The sequence below is a fragment of the Scomber japonicus genome, chromosome 15 (assembly GCF_027409825.1).
Source record: "Scomber japonicus isolate fScoJap1 chromosome 15, fScoJap1.pri, whole genome shotgun sequence".
Classification (NCBI taxonomy): Eukaryota; Metazoa; Chordata; class Actinopteri; order Scombriformes; family Scombridae; genus Scomber; species Scomber japonicus.
Window position 1 is genome coordinate 10,825,101 of NC_070592.1, and position 23,219 is coordinate 10,848,319.

The window sequence follows — 23,219 nt, forward strand, 5'->3', positions numbered from 1 at the left end:
TAAACATCTTATTATTTCCCCTTCAGCAGCCTGAAGAGACTGTGCGTGGGATTTGGTGTCATTAAAGTGAAAGCTCCACCAACCTGTCTGCCTAGAAGCCAATACAGTGCTGACAAGTGTGCTATTGACTTCTACAGAAGAAGAGAAGAGAAAGAGGAGGAGGAGGAGGGAACCGGCAAAGAGAGAAAGAGAAAGAGTGAGAGCGAGGGAACTTGCCCTCCTGGATGTAAGGGGTCTGTTGGTCACAGAGATCATTGTTCTGCAGAATCTTCTCAAGGGGAAATTAGCCATTGAAAAGTTTATAATGGCAGAGCTGTCATCAGCCCAGGTGACCGAGTGCACCTGAGCATTACTGCTGCTGCTCACAGTCTAAGTCACCATCGGCCTCTGGGCATTTACTACACGGGGGGAAAAAAGCTAAATCCACTCAGTTGGGATTTTACCAAGGAAGAAAAAAAACGTGACTGAATCCCTCCTTTTTTTTTTTTTTTTTTTTTCTCCGCTTGGATTATTTTTACCTGGATCTTACCTGGGACTGGGAGAAAAAAAAAAACAAGCCGAGGTGGAGAAATGACTGTTTTTGGATTTGGGAGTGACTGAGCTGTTGATTATAGCTGAGGAGGCTGCTGGAGCTCAAGCGTTTGTGGAGAAATGCAAATTCACATATGGAGGCAGATTATACAGGTTTGTGTCAGCAGTTTGTGGTATTTAAGAGATTGTGATCATGTAAAACACCTCATTCCATATAATACACTTTACTTTCTCTTACTGGTGTCTACTAAGTAATACTAATCACATACTTGATGATGAGCATGTGTGTGTAAATAGCATCTTTATTGCACTATATTTTTAACACATCTAGACAAGTTGTAGCAGATTTACTTTTTTAAAATTTGCAATGATGAAATTACACTAGTACTGTTGTTGCGTTATCACCTACCTGGAATCCTTCAAAGTAGTCATTTGAAAAACTCACAAATGTTCACTGAGTAACATAAGTTCCCACCAGATGTGAATATATATATATACATATATATACACCATCTACTTTACTTCTACAGACTGTCTGGACAACAGATGCTTTTGAGGGTTTCTTGATTCATTACCAGATTTGCCCCAAAGTAGTCTTCTAGTGAGACATTGTGGAGAAGAAGTCCTGCAAACGTCTTGAACACAGTGTCCCAGAATTTGTACTGTTCACGCCCCCCTTTTTTTTCTCTCCCCGTATGCTGCAGGAACTTGCATGAACATTGGAGAGGGGGGAAAAAAGTGCAGTATGGTTTCTTTACTCAGACTAGCTACATGCATTCCTCATTATGTGTTACTGTACTTTAAAAGGAACACAAGTTGCTTTGGTACCCCCATAAAAATCAGGCTGGCTGATGTTAAATGTTCTCATGAATAGAGTCCAACAGTCTAAGTCTGTCTCCTCTTCAGTGTCAGCTGATTTAACAAATTAATCATTCTCTAATCTAACATGATGTATTATCATTACTAATTACTTTAAAATTAGAAACTTCATCAACACACTTCCTGGAGGAAAGGACATTTAGCACTGTCATGTCAACTCTGGATGGTCTGTGACTGTGCCTTGGGCATAATTAATTCACATACGATATGTTGTACATAGATAATGTATTGTAGGATCATTTATATCCAATTTTTTACATTAGGTACCATGTTGAACTCGTGTTTCCCACATGGGGCTGACCCTCTCTTCCCTTTCTGAGTGCTACATAGAAACAAAAGTCACTTAACCCTTAAACAGGCAACATGCACCAGGAGATACATACATACATACATACATACATACATACATTTTTTATACCTTTTTAATAGGAGCAACGTTTCCTGGTGGAGATACAACTCATAAAATCCAAAATATGAAATGATATAACTGGTAACATCAAAGTACCAATAATCATTTTCACATGTCATTTTTCCACTCCTGCCACTGAAGGATGCATGTATCTGATAATAGTTCTGTTGCTATGAGGATTGCAAAAGCAGATAAATGAGAACTTATGTTTTTCAGCCATTCAGGAATCCACCCAACTGATTTTTACGTTCACCACAAACACACATATACGCTGAGACACCTGAGGCAGCAAGGTACAGATTGAACAGTAAAGATTGTGTGTTTTGCATATAGCATTGATCTATGCCCCTCGGCTAAGACGGAGAGAAACAAGACACCTGTCACATTTTCTTTGTCTTTTTTTTTTTTTAAAGTCCCCTTCAGTGTCGCTTCAATTCACAGGACAGGTTTGTGAGTTATGTTGTACCTCCTTTTTAAAATTATTCTCAACAGGACATTTGCATAATTGTTGCATAATGTGACAAACTTGTTGTATTTGTTCCATTGCGCTCAAGCAGAACATTTGTTTCCGTGTCTTAATTACAACAGAAGACAGAAGCCTGAAAATGTTCTCTAATAGGAAGTGGAGTCCAACAAATCATCAAACTGATTCATTTTTTTTTCTTCTTCTGCTATTTTTGTCTTTTTGAGTAGTGATGATGTAGGCAAGGCAAATTTAACCCTAACCCTTTTACATCACATTTCAACAACAAGGCATTTCAAAGTCCTTTTACATTAAACGTAAAATACTTAAAGACAGGATATAACAGCAGCACATTACAAAATAAAGACATTTAAATACGAGTTAAAAGTGTTAAATTGGAAATAAAGTCAAGCTATAATAGAACAAGACAGAAAAGGAGAATAGAAACAGGACAATAAAAAGTTACAGTGCAGCGTAAGATATTAAAGCCTGTCGTCTCATATAATTAATCATCTTCTTGTAATCCTCGGATCCTTCTGTAACATATAATTTATATAACATCGCTCTCTTTTGTGCTCTCTCCAGTTCTTCCAGCTGAAGCGGTTGAGACTATTTGCATAAACTTTTGTAATCAGGCTGATGTGGCGTTCATGCTCTTCAGGGTACTTGTCTGAAGAGATAAAGAGCTCTTGTCTGTCAGTAATCAATGCAGAGAAGAACAAACTTGAACATGTTGATGTCTTGGCTGAGAAATATGGATGAAACCACCAGAGTGTTTCTGATAACTATACGCTGCTTTCATTCAATATAAAACTCCTCTCATGTAAAACAAAGACATCAATATGCTAAGCTAATGTTGTTCATTTTTAATTACATTTAGCTTTGTACCATTCATTTGGACAGCTGAATTGTTAAAATGATTACACAGTATAATCATATTATAGTCCGGTTCCACTGAATGTCAGTATGCATTAACACAGAATCACCACCCAGCCCTAAATGGTCACACATGTCAATCCCAATGTTAACAGAATTAGATATTAGGCATATTAAATCATATTTTTCCCCTCTGTTATTCCCTCTCTCTCTCTCTCTAGTGTTGTGTTTGAGCAGCTGAGCCTGTGAAGGCCCCAGTGGCGGCCATGTTGGATCTCTTCCAGAGAGTGCTGGTGTTGACCCGTCTTCACCCTTCACCTCACGGCACCTTACTGCCGACCTAACTCCTCACTCTCTCTGTTTTTCCTTCATCTCTTTCTTCCACCGCCTGGCCGGGAGAAAGGTAAATACGGCATGTACGAGTAACCTAAATGTACGTTGGGTTGGTTGGTTAGCTGTTATTTTTTTTGAGTGAGATGGATTCAGACCAGGAACAGTCTTAAATCTCATTGTCATCCTTACTGCAACGAAATACAGACAACCTCAAATCTGCTTTTGCTCTTGTGTTATCTCCCTAAGTGACCCTGTAACCATTTTATCCATCATAATGGGTCTGTGGATGACTGCCAGCTTATCTGTCTGTCGTCAATACACTACTCATGTTAAAACTAAAATAGCTCAATAACTGTTTGGATTGGCACAATAAGATGTATCTTAACGTCTTAAGTGATCCTCTCTCTTTGAATATTGCACCATCATGAAGTACACATTTGTAGCTTTTAGTAAAATGCCTGAAAGTATTTGATGGATTGTTATGAAACATGGTGCACACATTCATGTCCCTCTTTAAGATGAACTGTAGTTACCTGAGTGATCCCGTGACTTTTCTGCTAGCGGCCATAATTAGGTCAAACTTTGGGTTGATGACGAAACCTAATGACGTTCCCATCAGGCTCAATTACACTGTGCAAATGTTGGAGCACTTACTTACACCTGATTTAAATCATCGTGTTAGCATTGTCATTATGAATGTTTTCAGAGCACCACTGTGGTAAAGTAAAGCCTCGCAGAGTAACCAGCGTGACAGTCCACTCTGTCACAGGATATCTTTAGCTCTTGCCTCTTACTGGTGGGTAAATGTGGCACTTCTGTGGGCATCCCATTCATGCTAGTACCTTGTAATGTTAAAGATTGTTTATTTAGTTGTTTTATTGGGCTTTGATAACCCAACATATAAGAAATATTAAATTGTTGACCTCTTTCCTCTTTTCTAGGACTTTGGAAAAATGTCCTATGCACACCATAAGCTGCTCACCTGGAGCTTACCTCACCTCCTTCTCCTGCCGCTGACCTACCTCTGGCTCTTGGCTACTCCTACAGGTAAAAAATGACCCGATAGATAACCTTATTATTCAACTGTCCAAACCACATTTATGGACAGGACGCTGATAAGCCAGTTCACATCTGTGTCTGTTTAACTGCAGACACTCTTCTGCACTGTATATTCACACGCCTTTGATTACTCAGGGTGGGTCTTCATCCTCCACTGAATCTTATTGTGTTACTCGGGATGGGTTTAGGTTTTAGGTTTTCGGTCGATGTTTACTGTCTTTCTAAGCTTAGGCGGGGGCATAAAGGACTGTTGGTACCCCTACTGTGTGTGTGTGTGCCTTCTTTTCTGATGCCACCCTGTTCAGTGGGTTACAATGTGAAACCGAACAATAGGGGCTCTGTGTGTGTACATAATTGTGTTTGTGTGTATGTGTGTGTGTGTGTGTGTGTGTGTGTGTTGAGGGACTATGGACAGAAGAAGAGTGGAAGGGGTGGGATGACTAAACAGAGGCCAAAGGGTCCTTTCTCAAACAAACTATAGTGCTTTTGTATTAGGCAAGACCTTTGTTTTTCCAGACTTGAGTTACACTGACGTCCTTAAAGTCACCCTTGACTTCTAGCGTTGCCTTGGTAGCAAATGGTGGAAAAAGCACCGTCTGAGATGGACTGATAAACTGCATTTTGGTTGTTTGTTTGTTTTTTAAGCTGTTGAACTGTTGAAAACATCTTAAGGTCTTTACTGTCTACCTATAAGCTGAATCCTATCTAACAATATCTAGAAAGATTGTTTATAATTCTTAAGATATTGATATTTGTATTCTGCATTTTTTAGCAGCAGCCATTCTGTGATCGCCTCTCTATCTAGTTGTAATTGTGTGGAGTCCAGCTGAGTCCCATATGTTTTACCTTCCAACACAAGGACTGATTCACAGGAAATGATGCGTGCATGTAGTTAAGTGCTGTTTGTAGTTTTATCTCATTGATAACAGCCTCACTGTTTAATGTTCACCCTTCTCCTACTCCTACTACTACTACCCACTCCTACTGCTGCTGCTGCTGCTGCTGCCTGTATGCACGCTGAACATTTCCCATAGCCATAAAATCACATTAAATACATTCTACTGCAAGGTGCAAGGTCATTTTTATTGGGTAGTAGCAGTACAAGGAAATGCAACAGTGTCACTGATGTCAGCGCTGATTAGGGTTGCAAAATTCTGGGAATTTTAAAAGTTGGAAACTTTCGATGGGAGTTAACGGGAATAAAGGGGAATTAATGGGAATATATGGGAATTAATGGGAATATATGGGAATTAATGGGAATATATGGGAATTTTACAGGAATAAACAGGAAATTTACAAAATTACATGTTAGCCTATAACAGGGAACTTTAAATGTTGTCAGAAAAATATAGCATAATCTTGGTTAAAACCACCAGATTTAATGCAAACATAGTTGAATACCTACCCTAATCAAATGCACACAGCACATTACTTACTGCAGGGCCACACCCCTTAAATGCACTGTGCATTCTTCTAACACATGTCCACATGATTTCTAGAGCCCTGGACTATTGAAGCCGCATTATAGGGAACATTTTACTCCACATTGATGTTTTTGTTGTTCAGTTAAAAAAATGATTAAAATTCTAATCACAAATAAATCAGTCAAAATGTTGTTTTAAAAAATTGTATAGGTTTGCATGCATGTCTGCTTATGACAAAACAAAATGTTTATATTTATGTTTGTACACAGTTAATACAGTTTGTATTAATTACCCCAAATTTCCAGTTAATTCCTATAAATTCCCATATATATTCCCATAATTCCCATGGAAAGTTTCAAATTTGTAATACTTCCTCGGTCGGCCGTTCAGGACTATAAAACAATTATAAAAACAAATCTAAGTGATTTTTATTTTATTTCTGTGAGTGACTCAGCTGTAGCTACTCCTTTGTCCTGACCTCTTATTCACAGCTAGTTTGTCTGTTATCTTTTTAGTAGCTATTACTCTGGAAATAAAAACTCCAATCTCTCTAGTCTATGCTTTTTCTTTCTTTGTATTGTGCCTGGCTACACAATGAATTTATCTACCTCAGACAGTTGATGAATTAAATCAAACTTATTTCATGCTGCAAAAGGTTGGATGAGAATAGTTTTATCACTCAAAGTAATACTTTTTAAGGAAGAAAACATACACACACCCACTGGAGCAGCATGACTGTAGCAGCCAACTGATGCATTGCTGATATGAGTCTGATATGGTCTGGCTCAGAGGGTGGGGTTTTGTGCAAACTGCATAATGTGCTTTGGGTTTTAATCAGTGTCTTGTTTTGTCAGGCCAAAGCCTCGCTTCCTCTCTCTGCTGCTGACTTGGCTGACTGCTCAATCTGCGGCTTCATGTCGGCTTTTCTGAGAAATGTTCAGTCAAAGCCTAATCTGTGAAAAGTCTCACTAGTTGTGGGTTTCGGTGTGGGGTTTCACTTTGCCCCCTCTGCCTTTGACAATGCCAAGAGTAGCCAACAATGCCCTGATTGATATAAACAAGTGAAGTCTAAAAAAAAAAGGCTGTGAAACTCTGTCCAATGGATCCATAGTGTCGCCTTTGGCAGATTCCTTTGATCAAACTACACACTGCACTACACTCTGTCTGGAATTTCTCTGTGAGGAAACTAGTTGAAAACCATCAGCTGTTATCTTCTCATTCATCCAAGTTTCAGGATTGACTACTTTTCCTTTTATATTGACCGTGGTAGAAAGAGTTTTGACAGACTGTTTTCACCATCAGAACAATTACATGCTACTAAGCTGTCAGGTAACATGCAATGCTTCAATTATCGCTGCATCATGTCAGTGGGAAATAAGGGGTTGTCCTTCATTGTTCTTTTCCTCATTCTGTCTCCCTCCAGGTGTGTCTGCAAATCTCTGCCGGGTGACCGGCGGGGTGCTTGGGATCCACTGGAGCAGCGTCATCAGCCTCGGTTGGCACCCTCTGGCGGATGGGCGAGGCGGGGCGACGTGCTGGGAGTCCTGCTGCTTGAAGCCGAATTGCAATGCCGTGTGGAGCCTCGGAGGGCGCTGCGTGCTTCTCAGCTGCACCCGTACGGGGGGCTGCCCCATCTCCATTTTGCCCCAGCCTCATCAGGAGTCCCTCGGCCTCCTTCAGCTGCTCTCCAAGGTATGGCTACCACTGGTTGACCGTCATGCCTTTTCAGATGGTTCTACCATTGATTAGGGTTGTGCAAACAGGAAATTATGTAAATCAAAAATTAAGAGTCTACATTTGTTGACTTTCTTTTATTTGGAAAAGAGATGCATCATATATTTAGAAGCTTTGAGCAGAAGATTAGCATGATATTTTACAGTTTAAAATGAGGGATGCACGGGAGTCATACTTCCAATCAAACCATTCAAGCTGGTCAGACATTACAGTTTGTACGTGAATGTTGTTAAAAATTCAATGTTTATGCTAGCTGCTAATTTTTCACAGTGGGCCACCAAGTTCGTTTTTAGCAATATTTTAATGTTACCTTACATGAAAACAATGCTGGTGAGTGACAGGCTTTGTATGATACAGAAATAAATTGGTGGTATTGGATCAGGAATTGGTATCAACAGGTACTCAGAGTTAAAGTATCAGAATATGTATCGGGAGAGAAAATAAAGCTAATAGTCTAAATACACTGTATGCTGTGGAGAAATTGCAAATTTGATCCATTTGTGACAAAAATATCAAAAATTCTCTGCTTTCTTTGTGTAATGTCTCTTTAAGGGTCCGGTCACAGTAAGACGTAGGAGGGCTCGTGGTGCACAGCAAGCAGGAAGCCACAAACCGCCAATAGGCCAGCTAACCAGCACGGTAACTACACAAAATCTGGGTTAATTTTGTTATTGTATATATTGACCTATAAAGTGTTGGCTTGTTTCAATGCATTTGTTAGGCCTATAGACTTACGTACATGCCCCCCCCCCCCCCCCCCCCTATTTTCTTATCATTCTTTGCAATCGCATTGATTAGTTAGTCAGAGAAGGAGTGTGGTGGTAAATTTGGGGAATTTTTGACTGTCTCAGCAGGAAAACCCCAAACTGGAAACAGCTCACCCATCTCCAACAGTACCGAGCACCATCGCACTTCCTCAAACAGCCCAAAAGAACGTCAGTCAGTTAACCAATGGGAGCGCTGGCACTGATCCAGCTCCTTTACCACCAAACTCAACAATAGGCACCGTTGATACGGCTGCGTCTTCCAATAGCAGCGATGTCAGCACAACCACGGCAACTGCTATCGTCACAGCTCCAACACAGTCTGGTAAGGAAGAAATGATCTGCAGCAGCTGGTGGCACATAGCTACCGTTCTCCAGCTCTTTCAGTGATGTGTCGAGTCCTCATTTATTATGTATGAACTTATAAATAATGTAAGACGATCGTGGTTGTGCAGAGGAAGATTTCACACGATTTCTAAGTCCTTACTTTTCTCGTGCAGTTTAAAATACTGTACATCCTTTTTCTTTAATCTTCCCTTCTTTCTATCACACAACACTTTACAGTTACTCTCTGTACTTCATATTTGGCTAAGTCTACTTTGCCAGCAAATTTAATGGTAGACTGCTCAGATGCCACTTTTGCCAGATGGAAGGTAGTGTGTGTGCTGTGAGTGTGAAACCAAATGAATGTAAGCAATAGGAATGTGCTGAGACATGCTGAGCTTCTACAAACAAGAATAACTCGTATGGTCAGTTTCTCACAAATGAGTATGATGAGTATTAAAGGTCCAGTGTGTAGAATTTACTGGCATCTAGCAGAATGGACTTGGCAGAAATGGAATATAATAATCATAAGTATGTTTTTAATTAGTGGATAATCCCATGAAACTAAGGATTGTGTTTTACCTTACAATGAGCTCTTTATATCTACATAGAGAGCTGGTCCCCTTCCATGGAGGTTTCTCTAAACCAAACACTGGCTCTAGAGAGGGCTTTTTGCATTTTTGTTTAGTTTCTTGGCCACCGCTACATGGAAGGGGACAACCTGCAGCCTCTCTGCTAAATGCCAATAAATCTTGCACACACTGACTGGCAACCAACAATACAATGTATGTCATTACAGATAAAGTATATTAAGCTCTTTTAATGGATTAGTAAAGTAAACAAAAGCACACAAAAAACACTAGTTGTACAAAGATCAGCTGTAGTTGATGTGGAGCTTAGACTTGCATGTTTAAGAATCACATCTCTAATTGTCACCTTACACAATTCAGGATCAGTTTGCCAGTAATGGTTAGAAATACTCAACCTGTGAAAAAATAATATATAATATCTCCTGTGGTTCTTTTAGGTAGCTTTGTCAAAAAACTGACACACCCTGTACGCTACCCAACCCAGCACCAAACCACAGATAGCCAATGTTAGCAACTAGTTGGTGAACATACTGGAGTATTTAGAAGCTTTAGAGTCAGATATTTCACTCAGGAGTTGGCAAAGACCAAAACAGAGCTGAAAGGAGACTGAATATTGAACTTACATTCATCAACTGGACAAAAACTTGGCTCCAAATAAATGCTAATGTTGCTACGTGACTGATGGATGTGTAACTAGGCAAATGTCTACTTGCCATGTGGACTCCAAATCTGATATGTCAGTGTTGTGTTCACAGTTTGCTCTGCTCCAAAATGACCAAAAAAAAAAAAGTCCTTGCAGGTTCACTACAGTGAATCACAAGAGATTGTTTGGTGTTTGTAAGCATTTCTTGTAAATTAGGCAAGTAAGAGAGATGTTAGGAACATATTATGGTCTTTACCCCAGTTATTTGTATCTGTAAAACCAGGTTCATCTATCCAATTGGTTATAATTGGATATAAATCTTGGCACTACAAATTCACTGTGTGTGGATACTGACTTGCTCTATTCTACCACCAGTCTTTTGGTTGCCATGCCAGCCTTGTGGTTACTTTTGGCATCGTCTCTGATTCTGTGTTTCGCCTGCAGTGAGGGAGCTGGTGGTGTCAGCAGGAGAGAGTGTCGAGGTCACGCTGCCACGCAATGAGGTCGAACTCAACGCCTTCGTGGTCCCAACACCCCCATCAGGTAAAACCATGGAAACAGGCAACATTTTCGCAGCTCATTGTTCTCTTTCACATTTTTACCTGGAAATATGTTATCATGCCGTTTTCTGATTCTCATTCATATGTTATGGTTAGTATGTTGGTATCTCAAGTTTTACTGCTTACGACAAATGAGTGTGTGACTTATCAAAGGGTTTTCACTCTAGATATTAAGTTAATTGTACTTTTTATGAAGCCTGATTGACGGGGATATTTTTGGTGTTCAATAGCGCCTCCATCGTCATACCTCATACTGATCACTTGCCAGAGAATTTTAAATCCAAACTGGAAAAATGAGGGATGCACTTCATTATTTTGTTAATCCCTCAGTCCTGGCTCGACATGTTCAGACAATATTAAAATCTTTCACCTACAAATGACCCCTCTCCGATAGATTTTGATTAAATGCATGAGCAGTTCTGTTTAATGCACTTATTTATTTCATGTTTTTACTTCTTTACAGGGTCAAACTATGCATTCGACTGGCGTCTGATAACACATCCCAAAGATTACAGCGGGGAGATGGAGGGGAAGCACAGCACGCCACTGAAGCTCAGCAAGGTGCAGCCTTCATATTCATGCATTCATGCTCTGCTAAAAATAAAACATGCAGCTGGAGCTTTGTTGAATGTATAAACAAGAAGTTTCAGTTGTGTGTATGTGACAACTGTTGTCTCAAAGAAATCACGTCCTCTTTCTTCTGCCTTTCAGCTGACTGTGGGCCTGTACGAGTTTGAGGTGACAGTGGATGGGGAGGGGGCTCACGGCGAAGGTTACGTCAATGTCACAGTCAAACCAGGTGAGGATTAAGCTCAACAAAAAAAAAGTCTAATTTATATTCAGAGGTTCCTAAAAGCAGTTTTTGTAGCTCTTCTTCAAAAAAGGTTTACTGTAAACATACAAATAAAGACAAATACTTAATAAAATGTGATGTACAGGATGTCGACAAAATAACTGAAACACTTCACTACTTGTCTCATAGCTCATGATCTTTAGAGGCTGTGGTTTCTAGAGTTCGTCAAATTTCCTTTTATTAAGTGCTGATAAAGTCACACTTGTAACTCCTTTTCCTGTTAGGCTAAAAAGTTTTCCTGTTTTGCGTTGAGACTTTTCCTCTTGCCATATTGCATATTTGCAGTTTTTCAACTGTTGCACCAGAAATACAGTCATTAACTAATGTGAATCATAAATAAAGGGAAGGATTATAAAACTGCACAAATGAGTCACCTGAAGTTGAATATTTTTCAAGGCTGATGCTGGCCTGTCACAAACACTGCAACATTATGTAATATGACAAAAGCCTTTGCAAAAAAAGCCAAAACAATTCTACAAATGCCAAACATATGGTAAGCATTACCAATTAGCATTACAGTAGTGGACACATGTTATGGGATATTTGCAAAACAACATTATAGCATCAAAAATCATGTCATTAAACACCTCTGACACAAAAACATGAGTATTTGCTGCTGGACTATTATTATAGTGAAGTGTTAATTTTCTGCTCTCAATTGTTGATAGTTAAGAGTGTCTGATACAACATGCTAATGCTAAGCAGTAACGTTAACACTCAAAGTTGTGGCTCGTCAGCTACAGCAGGTCTTGAGAAGGTCATGACAAATATTTGGTGGTATTGTCTTTCCTGTCAGTTTAAATAATATAAAATTGTAAGCACGCAGTCAACCGCTCATGTTGACTAAAACTCAAATCATATTGCTGGAAGACGATGCTGCTTACCTCCCACACAGACAGACAGTCATATTTGTGAATTTTGCCAAATTAGCCACTGAGGTTGTTCATTGTGTCTTGGTCACAAACAACTGATGCGCAGCTCATTAAGCACATTAATTTCTTGTTTTCCACCTCACAGAGCCGCGGGTAAACAAGCCTCCTGTTGCCGTAGTTTCCCCAAAGTTCCAGGAGATCTCCTTGCCAACCAGCTCTACGGTGATAGATGGCAGCCGTGAGTCTCCCACATGACACACATAAACATGCTGAACATCAACCGAAGAGAGAGAGAGAGAGAGAGGCTGTGTACTAAAACAGAACTTATAAATATGTTTACCCTCTTCTGCGTCCTTTTCTCGTCTTTTCAGAAAGCACTGACGATGACAAGGTGGTGGCGTGGCACTGGGAAGAGGTCAAAGGCCCCCTGAGGGAAGAGAAGGTCTCTGCCGACACCGCCGTCCTCACGCTGACCAGCTTGGTGCATGGGAACTACACATTCAGGTAAAGGCAGACTTCACTTAGGTCATAGAGGTGGATGGCATCTAAGACATCTCAAGGTTTCTAATGAATTTCTAAAGGAAAAGCACAATAGGCAACACTTTCCACAAGCCTTTAGTTGAATGTAAAAATAATACTGTTTCCACTACCATGGATACTGGGACTCATCATTTTTTATGTCTGCTATGATCATAACATTAGAAGAGAGAAGAAATGATTGGCTTAAAATAACTTCAGGCTGTGCAATTATTTAACTTAGGGATTAATCTGGTTTGTTTTGCTAACTATTTGCTGTAACAGTTGTTTGTATCTGATCTGATTAATGTATCCTTTTCCCCCCAGTCTGACTGTGACAGACTCAGATGGAGCCACAAACTCAACGCAGGCCACCCTTTCAGTCAACAAAGCCAAGGACTACCGACCTGTGGCCAATGCCGGCCCGAACCAGGTTTGAAGTATTTTCTACATTATACTGGATCTCTTTATTGTGATGCAGTAAACAACATATTTAACTGTATTGTGGTGTTAAAAAATCTATTTGTGCTCAATAAAAAGTCACTTGAAGAATGTCCTTTTTTTTCATGTTTGAACATCTAGGTCATCACCCTGCCACGTAACTCCATCACTCTGTATGGCAACCAGAGCACAGACGACCATGACTCCCTGGGCTACGAGTGGTCACTCAGCTCAGAGAGCAAAGACAAGGTGGTGGAGATGCAGGTGAGTTCTTCTCACGTATTTCAGCAGATTCAGACACTTGTAATGTGCTTTGGATGAGAGCGTCAAGGTTAAAATGTTGGCGTCAAACACTTTCATCTGTTTATTTGGTCTTTTTCAGGGCGTTAGGACACCGATACTGCAGCTGTCAGCCATGCAGGAGGGAGACTACACTTTCCAGCTGACTGTGACGGACTCGGCTGGACAGCAGGACACCGCTCAGGTCACAGTCATTGTGCAGCCAGGTAAACATCTGGAGGTCATATGACACCTCCACGTGTTTGAATACAGTAAAAAGCTGAGAGTAAGCTTAGGTTAATCACCAGATGAATGCAGCCAATACAGATTCTGCTTTTCATTTCACAATGTTCCTACATTCCATACAAATCCATTTTCTTACTTTGATTTATATACCAGTCATTACTGATGTTTCTTAACATTTAAGATTTTTTCCCACCACTTGAAGACAGACATGAATTAAGCTCCTTATCTTTATATAATAAGTCACCACTTCCTTTATAGTGTGACCTGTAAGTTCTTGTTTGCCATTTCTCTCTAGCAGAGGTAAATATAGTATATGCAAATATACATGTACATTTAACCTATTACGCAGCTAGCTTAGACTGTACACTGCAAACACTTACTGACAAGAAGTTGCAGTGTTTAAACAGGATGTGTGTGATCACACATTCACCACCACGGTCACACCGTATCAACCATTTGAATGAGAATATGTAAAACAAAAGGCAGTGTGTTGTTAGGAACTCCAGGTATTTCAGAGCAAGGCTGCTGTTCTGTGAATACACACTAACCTTTTATAAATGTATCAAGTGCTTTATTATAGAGTTTATTATGGAAGTCCTTTCATATCTATGTTGGTCTTTTTGACTCTCTCAGCCTTTCATTTTTAAATAAAGCATTTTTTGATTAAATTATTGGTCCATTTGGCAAATACAGTAAACCTTAAACAACCCACTCTAAAATGCAAGTAGGGAGTACATTTCTATATTTCTCCACAATCTGCCCATTCTCTGAATAGTTTTGAAAGAAAAAATGGATACTGGATAAGTAAGCATAGTGGAAATCCTCTTTGAGGACTGGTGTCTGAATTTGGGCAATTTTTTATTATTTTAGTAAAAATGTGATATAGCATACACATGTCACTTTTAGCCTGGATGTCAGGACCACAGTGGAAATAAGTCATGATCTGGATAAAGCATGAGGAAATTATCCATTTTCACCTGACTCACCAAGAATCAAAGTATCAAAATGTCATAGTTTGAGAGGCCATTTTTTCTGCTCTATTGATCCTATTAGTTGAGATCTGTTTTGTTAACTTGTATTGATTGTTTTTCTTGCTTCATCATGATCTTGTCCAGAAAACAATAAGCCACCACAAGCAGATGCAGGACCGGAGAAGGAGCTGACTCTGCCAGTCGATCGAACCACACTGGACGGCAGTAAGAGCAGAGATGACCAGAAGATCGCCACGTACCACTGGAAACAGACCAAGTCAGTTATACACAAGATTATACGCAACTGTACCAGCACTTTATTTATTTTTAGGCCTAAGCTAGTTATTATTATTTAAGACTTTAGACAGCTCCCGACATAAACACAGAATACTTAAAACATATTTGGATTAGTAGTCCCCATGTTGCGTAAACATAGAAATTGGTGTGTTGAAATCATGGGGGTGCCTCTTTAAAACCTCCCATCCAAATTTAATGTGTTAGAAATAAAACATACCAAAGTTTTGATGAACACTTTGCATTATTCTGCACAATTTTAATGTCATTTAGGTTTGTATATAGCCTGCTACAGAAAATTCTCTTTGTCACAGTTCCCTTCTCTGTTTCTGTCCGTCTGCTCCTCCACCAGGGGTCCTGATGGTGTGAAGATCGAGAACGCGGACAGTGCTGTTGCCACGGTGACAGGTCTCCAGGTTGGCACGTACGAGTTCACCCTGACAGTAACTGATGAGAGGAAACTGCAGAGTACAGACACTGTCACGGTCATTGTCAGAGAAGGTTAGGGCATGCATTTTTTGTGTGTGTGTGTGTGTGTGTGTGTGTGTGTGTGTGTGTGTGTGTGTGTGTGTGTGTGTGTGTGTGTGTGTGTGTGTGTGTGTGTGTGTGTGTGTGTACTAATCCTCTTTGGAGTTGAGGATTGTTGGTGTAATCTCAGGTATTCTGTTTTAGATAAGACAGTGGTGAGTTTTTTTGAACTTTTAGTTTTAACATGTATGCTGTATATTAAACCTTAGAGAAAATTTTAATAATAACAATAACACAGCTTGTAGGACATGACAGCAACAAAACAATAATCATGTGAAATTATTTCTTACCACAACAATGGGAACATGGGGATTTTTCTTAATTGAATTGACTCACTATTCCTTTTGAACCAGTATGAACCAAACAATTTCTATATTAAGAAAATTGTTTTTCATTATTTCCTGTTTAGTCTCTATACTGATCGTCTTTCCTTCTGTTCTTCTACCAGAACTGGACCAGCCACCTGTGGCTCATGTTGTGTCGAGTCTGCCCATCTCTCTGCCTGTCAAGACGGCCACCCTGGATGGATCTCACTCCACTGATGACAAAGGTGGTGTCAGCTACCTGTGGACCAGAGACAACACCAGCCCTGCCGCTGGGGTGAGAATGATCCTCATACTAGTTGTGACGAGGCCTTAAAAGTTCATGATTAAACCAGAGTGTAAATGAGCATATAAAAATCCATACTAAGGAGCTGAAAGTGTTAAATGACACTATAATATCCAAAAACTATTGCTGGTTATTCTTCTTTTTTATAAGAAAATGAGACTAAAACTATACATTTGGGGGTTTTTTTGCCAACAGGATGTGTTGAACAACTCTGACCACCAGGCAGTGCTGTTTCTGGGAAATCTGGTGGCAGGGAAGTACATCTTCACCCTGACTATAACTGACAGTAAAGGACAGACCAGCAGAGACAGAGGCACAGTGGAGGTCAAACCAGGTACACTGAATGAAAATACTCAAACCTACAATATAGACACACAAAGAGAGACAGACATGCAGTTTTAGATCTACTGTTACTGATGTTCCCTTGCTGTTCTGGGTCAGTTTCATTGTCTGGTGCACTCAAAGTTTTCATATGATCACATTGTTACTGCTGCTCTGTTATCTCCTTCTACTGAATGCACCAAGCTACACCAATTTTTTTGAGGTAATTAAAAGGCATTCTGACTGAAGCAGACCCATGGGAACACTTTTGATAAAATTACACTAATTGTATTGAGCATTACTGTCTGATTTATACCGGTGTAACAGTATTTAGAGAGTATATTTGTTTCTTATTTTAAAAAGTTGTTGTATACGAATGAGCTCCACACAGTTGGAGACTCAACAGCCAGCAGCAGAAGGTTCTGCAGGTCAGTGTGCAACATACGGTGCACAGACACACACTCAGCCAGAGACTAATCTGTTGCTTGGTGCTCTGGCCTCTTTCCCAGATTTCAGAGTGTCGGATAGATCCTGCTGTCAGCCTGTTTTTCTCCTGTCAGTCTCTCCTTCTCCTTGTTACTTTTTCTTCTCCACCCTTCCTCCTTTTAATGTGTCTTTTCTGTGTTTCTAAGCTCCTCTGTAACCTTTCTCTCGCCCTCTCTCTGTCTCTGTAGACATATGGGAGCGTGACCTAGTGGAGCTGGTGTTGGAGGTCTCGGTGTCTCAGGTCTCCCACCGTCAACGTGACATGCTGCTGCGCCAAGTCGGGGTGTTACTGGGTGTGCTTGACAGTGACATCATTGTACGAGAGATCAGTGCGTTTAATGAGCACAGGTGAGTAGCTCTGCACTTTTGTAACTTACTTTAAAAAAGAAAAGATTCCTAGACTTAAATCCATTAGCCTATCTAGACTTCTACCTTATCAGATATTCCAAATAAACTCTGAAAACATTTCCTTCCTCCTTCCTCAGCACTCGTTTGGTCTTCCTGGTGTCAGGCGGCCCAGGGCGCCCTCCTCTGTCTGGCCACAGCGTTGCATACGGCCTACGCAACAAGCTACGCAAACAGAAGAATGACTTTCTCATTTACAAGGCACGACGGGTGGATACAGTCAGTGAGTACTAATAGAGTTTATAACACACACATAAAGTAAAAAGTAAGAGAGGTTGTTGATGAGATTATGTGATGCAGCTGGATATGAATTTTAAGATTGGATTACATATCTGGTTCATCTAATGCAGGCTAAGTGGTCAAAGTGCTTTAGTTGGTGTTTACTTTTAGCCAGGGGCTACGGGAAAGTCACAAACACAGATACACTTTGACCTAACGACCTCTTTGTCTTAAGATAATGGTGAAATAATGACAGGACTCACAGCTCAAATATCTCAGATATTTGAGCTGTTGCTACAAGTTCTTTCCTCTCACTCTTGGCTCCTTCCCTTTCTCTCTCTGCCTGGTTTTAACTGTATTTACCTCTATATACAATGCACTGTACAGTAACTTTATGTCTGATAATGTACTCATTGTGCCCACTCTGGGATATTAAAGTTGCTCTCTTTCTTCAGTCTGCCAGCTGAACTGCTCCGGTCATGGCGAGTGTGACTCGTTCACGCGGCGCTGTGTCTGCCACCCTTTCTGGATGGAGAACTTCATCAGAGCTCAGCTTGGTGACGCAGAGAGCAACTGTGGTAAACTGAGATTAATCTTAAGCCAGTATTTAAGCCTGAGAGTGAATCTGCTGTAATGTGGTGAAGTTTGTGATCTGTTTTCAGCTGCATACACTGATGGTCATACTTTATCTCCACACACACTTTGACCACTTTGCTTGTTTCAGAATAATTGTACCAAATAATTGACAAATACTTTTGTTTTCAGAGTGGAGTGTCCTCTATGTAACTATAGCATCCTTTTTGATTGTGGTTGCTATAGCAACCGTTGTCTGGGGAATGGTCTGTTGTTGCAACAGGTGAGAGAAATTTCTATAATATGAAAAATTACTATAAATATTACTAAATGTCATTGGATATATAAAGTATCATAATTTCTGTTTCTTCACCCACTGATGATACTGTATGTGTGTTTCCACCCCCCCTGAAAGACGTAAGAGCAGAGTACGCAGAAACAAAAGTCGATATAAAATGCTAGAAGCTGACGAGCAAGACAGTCTGGAGCTACAACCACCCAGAGCTGGTAAGACCCACATACAGCAACAAAACCGCCAATGTTAGTGCTCTGTAAATCACATTTTGACAATATATACAATTTTCATACTTTATGGGAACCTAAAGAATCTGTTTAAGTGAAAGCTATTTATCAGGAACAAGATTTAGTAGACTCAGAAACAGTTTAAATGATGTATAGAAACTATTATCTGAAATTGTGTGGATGCAGGCAAATATCAACGCATGTATCCAATCACATGTACATTTATACTTAATTGACTATATTATTTATACTTGTTGTAAATGTACTGTCTGGTTGCTTTGTGTTGTAGCTTCCACTTGGAAAATGAAATAAAAAATTGGCACAAAAAAAAAAGAGAGAGAAAGAAATCATTACCTGAAAGTATCCAAAAGTGGTTTAAAATGTGAGACAGCTAGTATCATTAATATTTTTAATGTGATTTTCTGTCATTTATTTACTGTTACGATGTCCAAAGTCTGTGTACCTGAAAACTGAAAGCCCTGGCTCCAGTCTGGTTGGCTCTCCTTCCTCATCAAACTGACTTCAGACATTACAGGGGTCTGTTATATAGTCTTTGGGCCACAGGTTGTTCACGTTGTCTACTCTTGAACATGTCTGGATGTTTTGACTGGTGGAAATCTGCTGAGGAGCCTCCAAGAGCTCACCGATTAGAACAGAGAGGGCTCGTTGAGAGTAGGGACAAGAGGTTTTTTTTAAACTGTAAATCATGCAAAGATTTTCCAACAGAGCCCAAAAATAAAAATATAGACCTGGAAAGCAACTGGCATTTGTATAAGGTACAAAATATAGTAAATGTTGCTTCATGTTACTTCTTGAAGTCAAATAATATGTGTAATAAAAAGAGGTCATGACAATAAACTGTATCTTCAGCCCACAGAGGTTTTAAACTGCAGATTGTTGTTTTGTATAGATTCCATCTGTGATTTTTGAGTAATTGCATCATTCTGTTTTGTGTCTCTTCCTCTTCTTCTCTTCCTCCACCACCCACCTACCAGGCCGTCTGAAGCCAGTCCCCGCCCCCACCTCCTCCGCCCTCATGCACTCGGACTCTGACCTGGACAGCGATGACGGGCAGGGCGGGGTCCCGTGGACGGAGCAGGAGCGGGGCCACCTCCTGAGGCCCCAGAACGGCTCCCTGAGGAACGGCCAGGGTCCGGCGAGGGGCAAGAAGCAAAGAGAAGAGCTGCTATAGCAAGAGAGGAGGGGGGGAGTTCGCCGCTGCCCTCGCACACACTCGCACACACCTCCTCCTCCAGCCGTCACACACACCTTGTTCCTCACTCTTCTCCTTTCTACGTTGTTGTTGTCGCTCAACACAAAAACCTCACGCCTCTCATCCATGAAGACGGACTGTGTGATCCCTGGATTTAGAAAGGGGAGGGGGGGGAGAGGACAAACATGCTGGAAACATGTTATCCCACTGTCACAGAAAAAGAAAAAAAAAAAAACACACCACTATACTGGAATTTCCCTGCTCCCACTCTGAGCCAATACAGAGGAAGAAAGCTACGATTTTGTGAAGAATATAGGGGGTGAGCACTGTGTATTTGACAGATTTACAAGTAGACCACTATAATTTAACACAGAGACATGAAGAATGTACTGTTACCCCTCTTACCAATGATGACACACGTTGGTTATAGAGACTACGGGGGGAGAAGACTCACCTGAATGACACTTGACTTTTTTGGGGGGAAACAAAAAAACAAAAAACAAAACTCTTGCTTCGACGACACGAAAAAAAAACCAGCGAGCCCACTTGACACACTCACACCTTTTGCCTCTCATAGACACGCATGTACGCACACAAACACTCTTTCACATTTCTTTCACACACAACTTGTACCAGGTCAACGTGACGCTACCAAACACTGCCATGTTAAAAAAACCAATGGTTAACTCTGCTCTAGTTATTATTATTATTTTTTGCGTTAGTCGTCGAAAATGATGACTCAGCAGGAAAAGAACAACCAAAACAGAGCAAACCAACAGCAATGGACCTCCCAAACCCTAACCCTTCCAAAAAACCGAAAAAAATGTGCATGAAGAGTGACAGATTGCGGTTCGGAGTAATCGCCTGCATGTTTGTCGAGTGTATGTATGCGCCTGACACGGTGGATTTTTCGCGGCTGCTGTGCCAAAAGTTGTTTCTTCAGAGCAGTCTGTATGTTTTTATGTCTGTTATTAAGAGTTACAGATGGCGGGTCGGTCAGAGAACCTTGAAAAAAAAAATGCTGTTTTTTTGTTTGTTTATTTTTTTTCTCGGAGTCTCGCCTCTCTGTGGATTAAGTCGTCGGGACACACACTGGAGTACACAACGTTAATGAGTTCGGTCTCTGCGGCCCCCCCCCCCGACAGAGGAAAGGGTTATAATGAGGAGAAAGATGAAGTTCGCAACAGATGGGATTAAAAAAAGGACACGGCTTCCTTCACTCATCTCAATACTCATTACTGTAACGATTGCTTGAACCATGCAAACCACTTCCTGTTTTGTTTTTGTTTGTTTGTTTGTTTGTTCACAAACAACCTTTAGGCTGTGATTAGATGTCGATGCACTTTGATTTCATGTCTGTCAGCTTCAGTATCATTTTGTCTCTCACTGGCTGAAAAGGGATGGGCAAAAAGTTTGAAAGGTTAAGCCATGAACGCAGCTGCTGACTGCGTTTTTAAAGTACATAAAATAGCTAATTTTCTTGACATAAGACAGATCATGGCGAAGGATATGCTTTGGTAAATGCAGCTGAAGTCCAGATGCACCACTGTAAACCTCACTTGGTGACACATCTGTAAACTTGAATTAATAAGTGTGAGCATAATATATATATATGGAGAGAAAGAGAAAAAAGTGGGAGTTTATTAATTTTGTGAAGTTATTTTGCATTTTTTGTGCAATTTCAGCAAACAGTGATGGTCTGTTTGTTTAGGAAGATCACGTCTATCCTTTCTTTTCTTTTTGTTTTAAATATTCAGTTAGCTTTACTTGAATTGGGCACAGTTATTAGGAAATCTGTTTGGATGAAGGAAAATAATTGACATTAATACAGGCATCAGTAAACTTCCATAAAAGTGTGTTGTGTGTCCAGAACGACCAGAAACTGTGCTAAATCCTGAAAAATGATTTCTTCCGGCAAATAAGATAAGAGCAGAAAGTTGATCTGAGGGATGTTAGTCTCTTCAAAGAGGAGTCTGCCACAGATACACCAGTACATGAACACGGAGGAGAAAGAAAAACTGCAAAAGCTGCTTCTGTTTTTTTTCCTTCTGTGTATCAGTGATAGTGAAGAGTGTTTCTGTGCCGAGGGAAACTTTAACCAAAAGGCTTCCCTGTAACATCTCACAGTGTGATCGCTTTGCATGCAGAGTGTGAAACTGACTGACCTGTAAGTTTAATTTTTACACATTTTAAGTCACTTTTTCTTTGTTGAATGTTAAAAGGGTATGTCATTGATTTAGTTTAACCTGTATGTGTGTGAAATAAGCAATCATTTACATTTTTTTTGCTTGTTTTGCAAAAAGAAAAAGTCTATTTTGTATTGTCAAGTCATCTCATGCTGATGCACATCTGGTCAGAGTAGAGATGTTTTCAAAATTTCTTACAGATGTGCAGAATTGATCTGTCCAAGTGCCAATTCTGTAAAAATATCATCTTTTGAACATTTTGAGATAATGTGGTCATCTTGTGTTTTTTTGCACATCATAAGGAAAGGTTTATGTAGTACATATCCAGATCTGATGTCGATTCGCTCTCAAAAACCACCCAAATTGTTAAAATCTCTCTTTGTGTACTTTTACCCAAAACTCAAAGTAGAAAGGTTATTTTTATACCCATCTGGCAATAACACCAAATTCAACATTTCTTCTGTTACACGTACAACAATGGATCTGTACAAGTGAATTGACCTCGACTCTGGTGGAGTCCACTGTGAAGGCAGAAAGAGAACATGGGGAGCAACGGTTAAATTAAAGGAGTTAATTTAAAATGTTTTGAATGGAAATTCAGTGAAGGATTTCCCCTTCTTACTGTGTGACCACACCTGATGCAACTGGATAATCTGTAAATTAAAAATAAAATGTTTCATTTTGTTCTTGGTTTTCTGAGCGATGTTTGCTTTGCTGCTTTGTTGTTTAAATAGAAAAATGTCTTTTTGACTTTATTCACTTATTTTCTGCAGTTCACAACAAAGTGTTTTTTCCTCATTATTTTCTTATTGCTCTTATTTTTCACCTTTCCTCAGTTGGCACGGGTTATAAGAGACTGGAAGTGACAAAAAGATTAAAATGTGTGCATCCAGTTTCTTATGAATTTTAGTTAATGGGACTTAACGCTTTTTAACGTCATGTAAAGTTGGATAAATTCAAACAGTAGATGAAAAAGGTAGAAGCCTGAAGCAGGATTACACTGATTTGATAGCTGACTGCATCACTACAATAGGATATTATTTTTACGTCTAAATACAGTAAATCCTCCTTTAACCCGCTGACTCCAGTATTGCTG

General features: G+C 40.0%; 1 protein-coding gene across 2 annotated transcripts; it reads left to right on the forward strand.

The window, feature by feature from the left end:
- Positions 1-557: 557 nt before the first annotated feature.
- On the forward strand, positions 558-22,801 carry kiaa0319l (KIAA0319-like ortholog). 2 transcript variants are annotated; one of them, XM_053333877.1, is made up of 24 exons: positions 558-684; positions 3,380-3,561; positions 4,433-4,538; positions 7,398-7,666; positions 8,261-8,347; positions 8,560-8,797; positions 10,474-10,572; positions 11,053-11,150; positions 11,301-11,388; positions 12,460-12,552; positions 12,686-12,818; positions 13,158-13,263; positions 13,413-13,535; positions 13,654-13,777; positions 14,912-15,044; positions 15,414-15,562; positions 16,038-16,189; positions 16,394-16,532; positions 17,194-17,353; positions 17,491-17,633; positions 18,085-18,207; positions 18,395-18,485; positions 18,618-18,709; positions 19,720-22,801. In XM_053333877.1, the coding sequence occupies exons 3-24, from the start codon at positions 4,445-4,447 to the stop codon at positions 19,914-19,916; spliced, it is 2,931 nt and encodes a 976-aa protein (XP_053189852.1). In that variant the 5' UTR covers positions 558-684; positions 3,380-3,561; positions 4,433-4,444; the 3' UTR covers positions 19,917-22,801. The 2 variants fall into 2 exon arrangements, with proteins under 2 accessions (XP_053189852.1, XP_053189853.1); XM_053333878.1 differs by having other exon boundaries at positions 8,563-8,797.
- Positions 22,802-23,219: the final 418 nt, after the last annotated feature.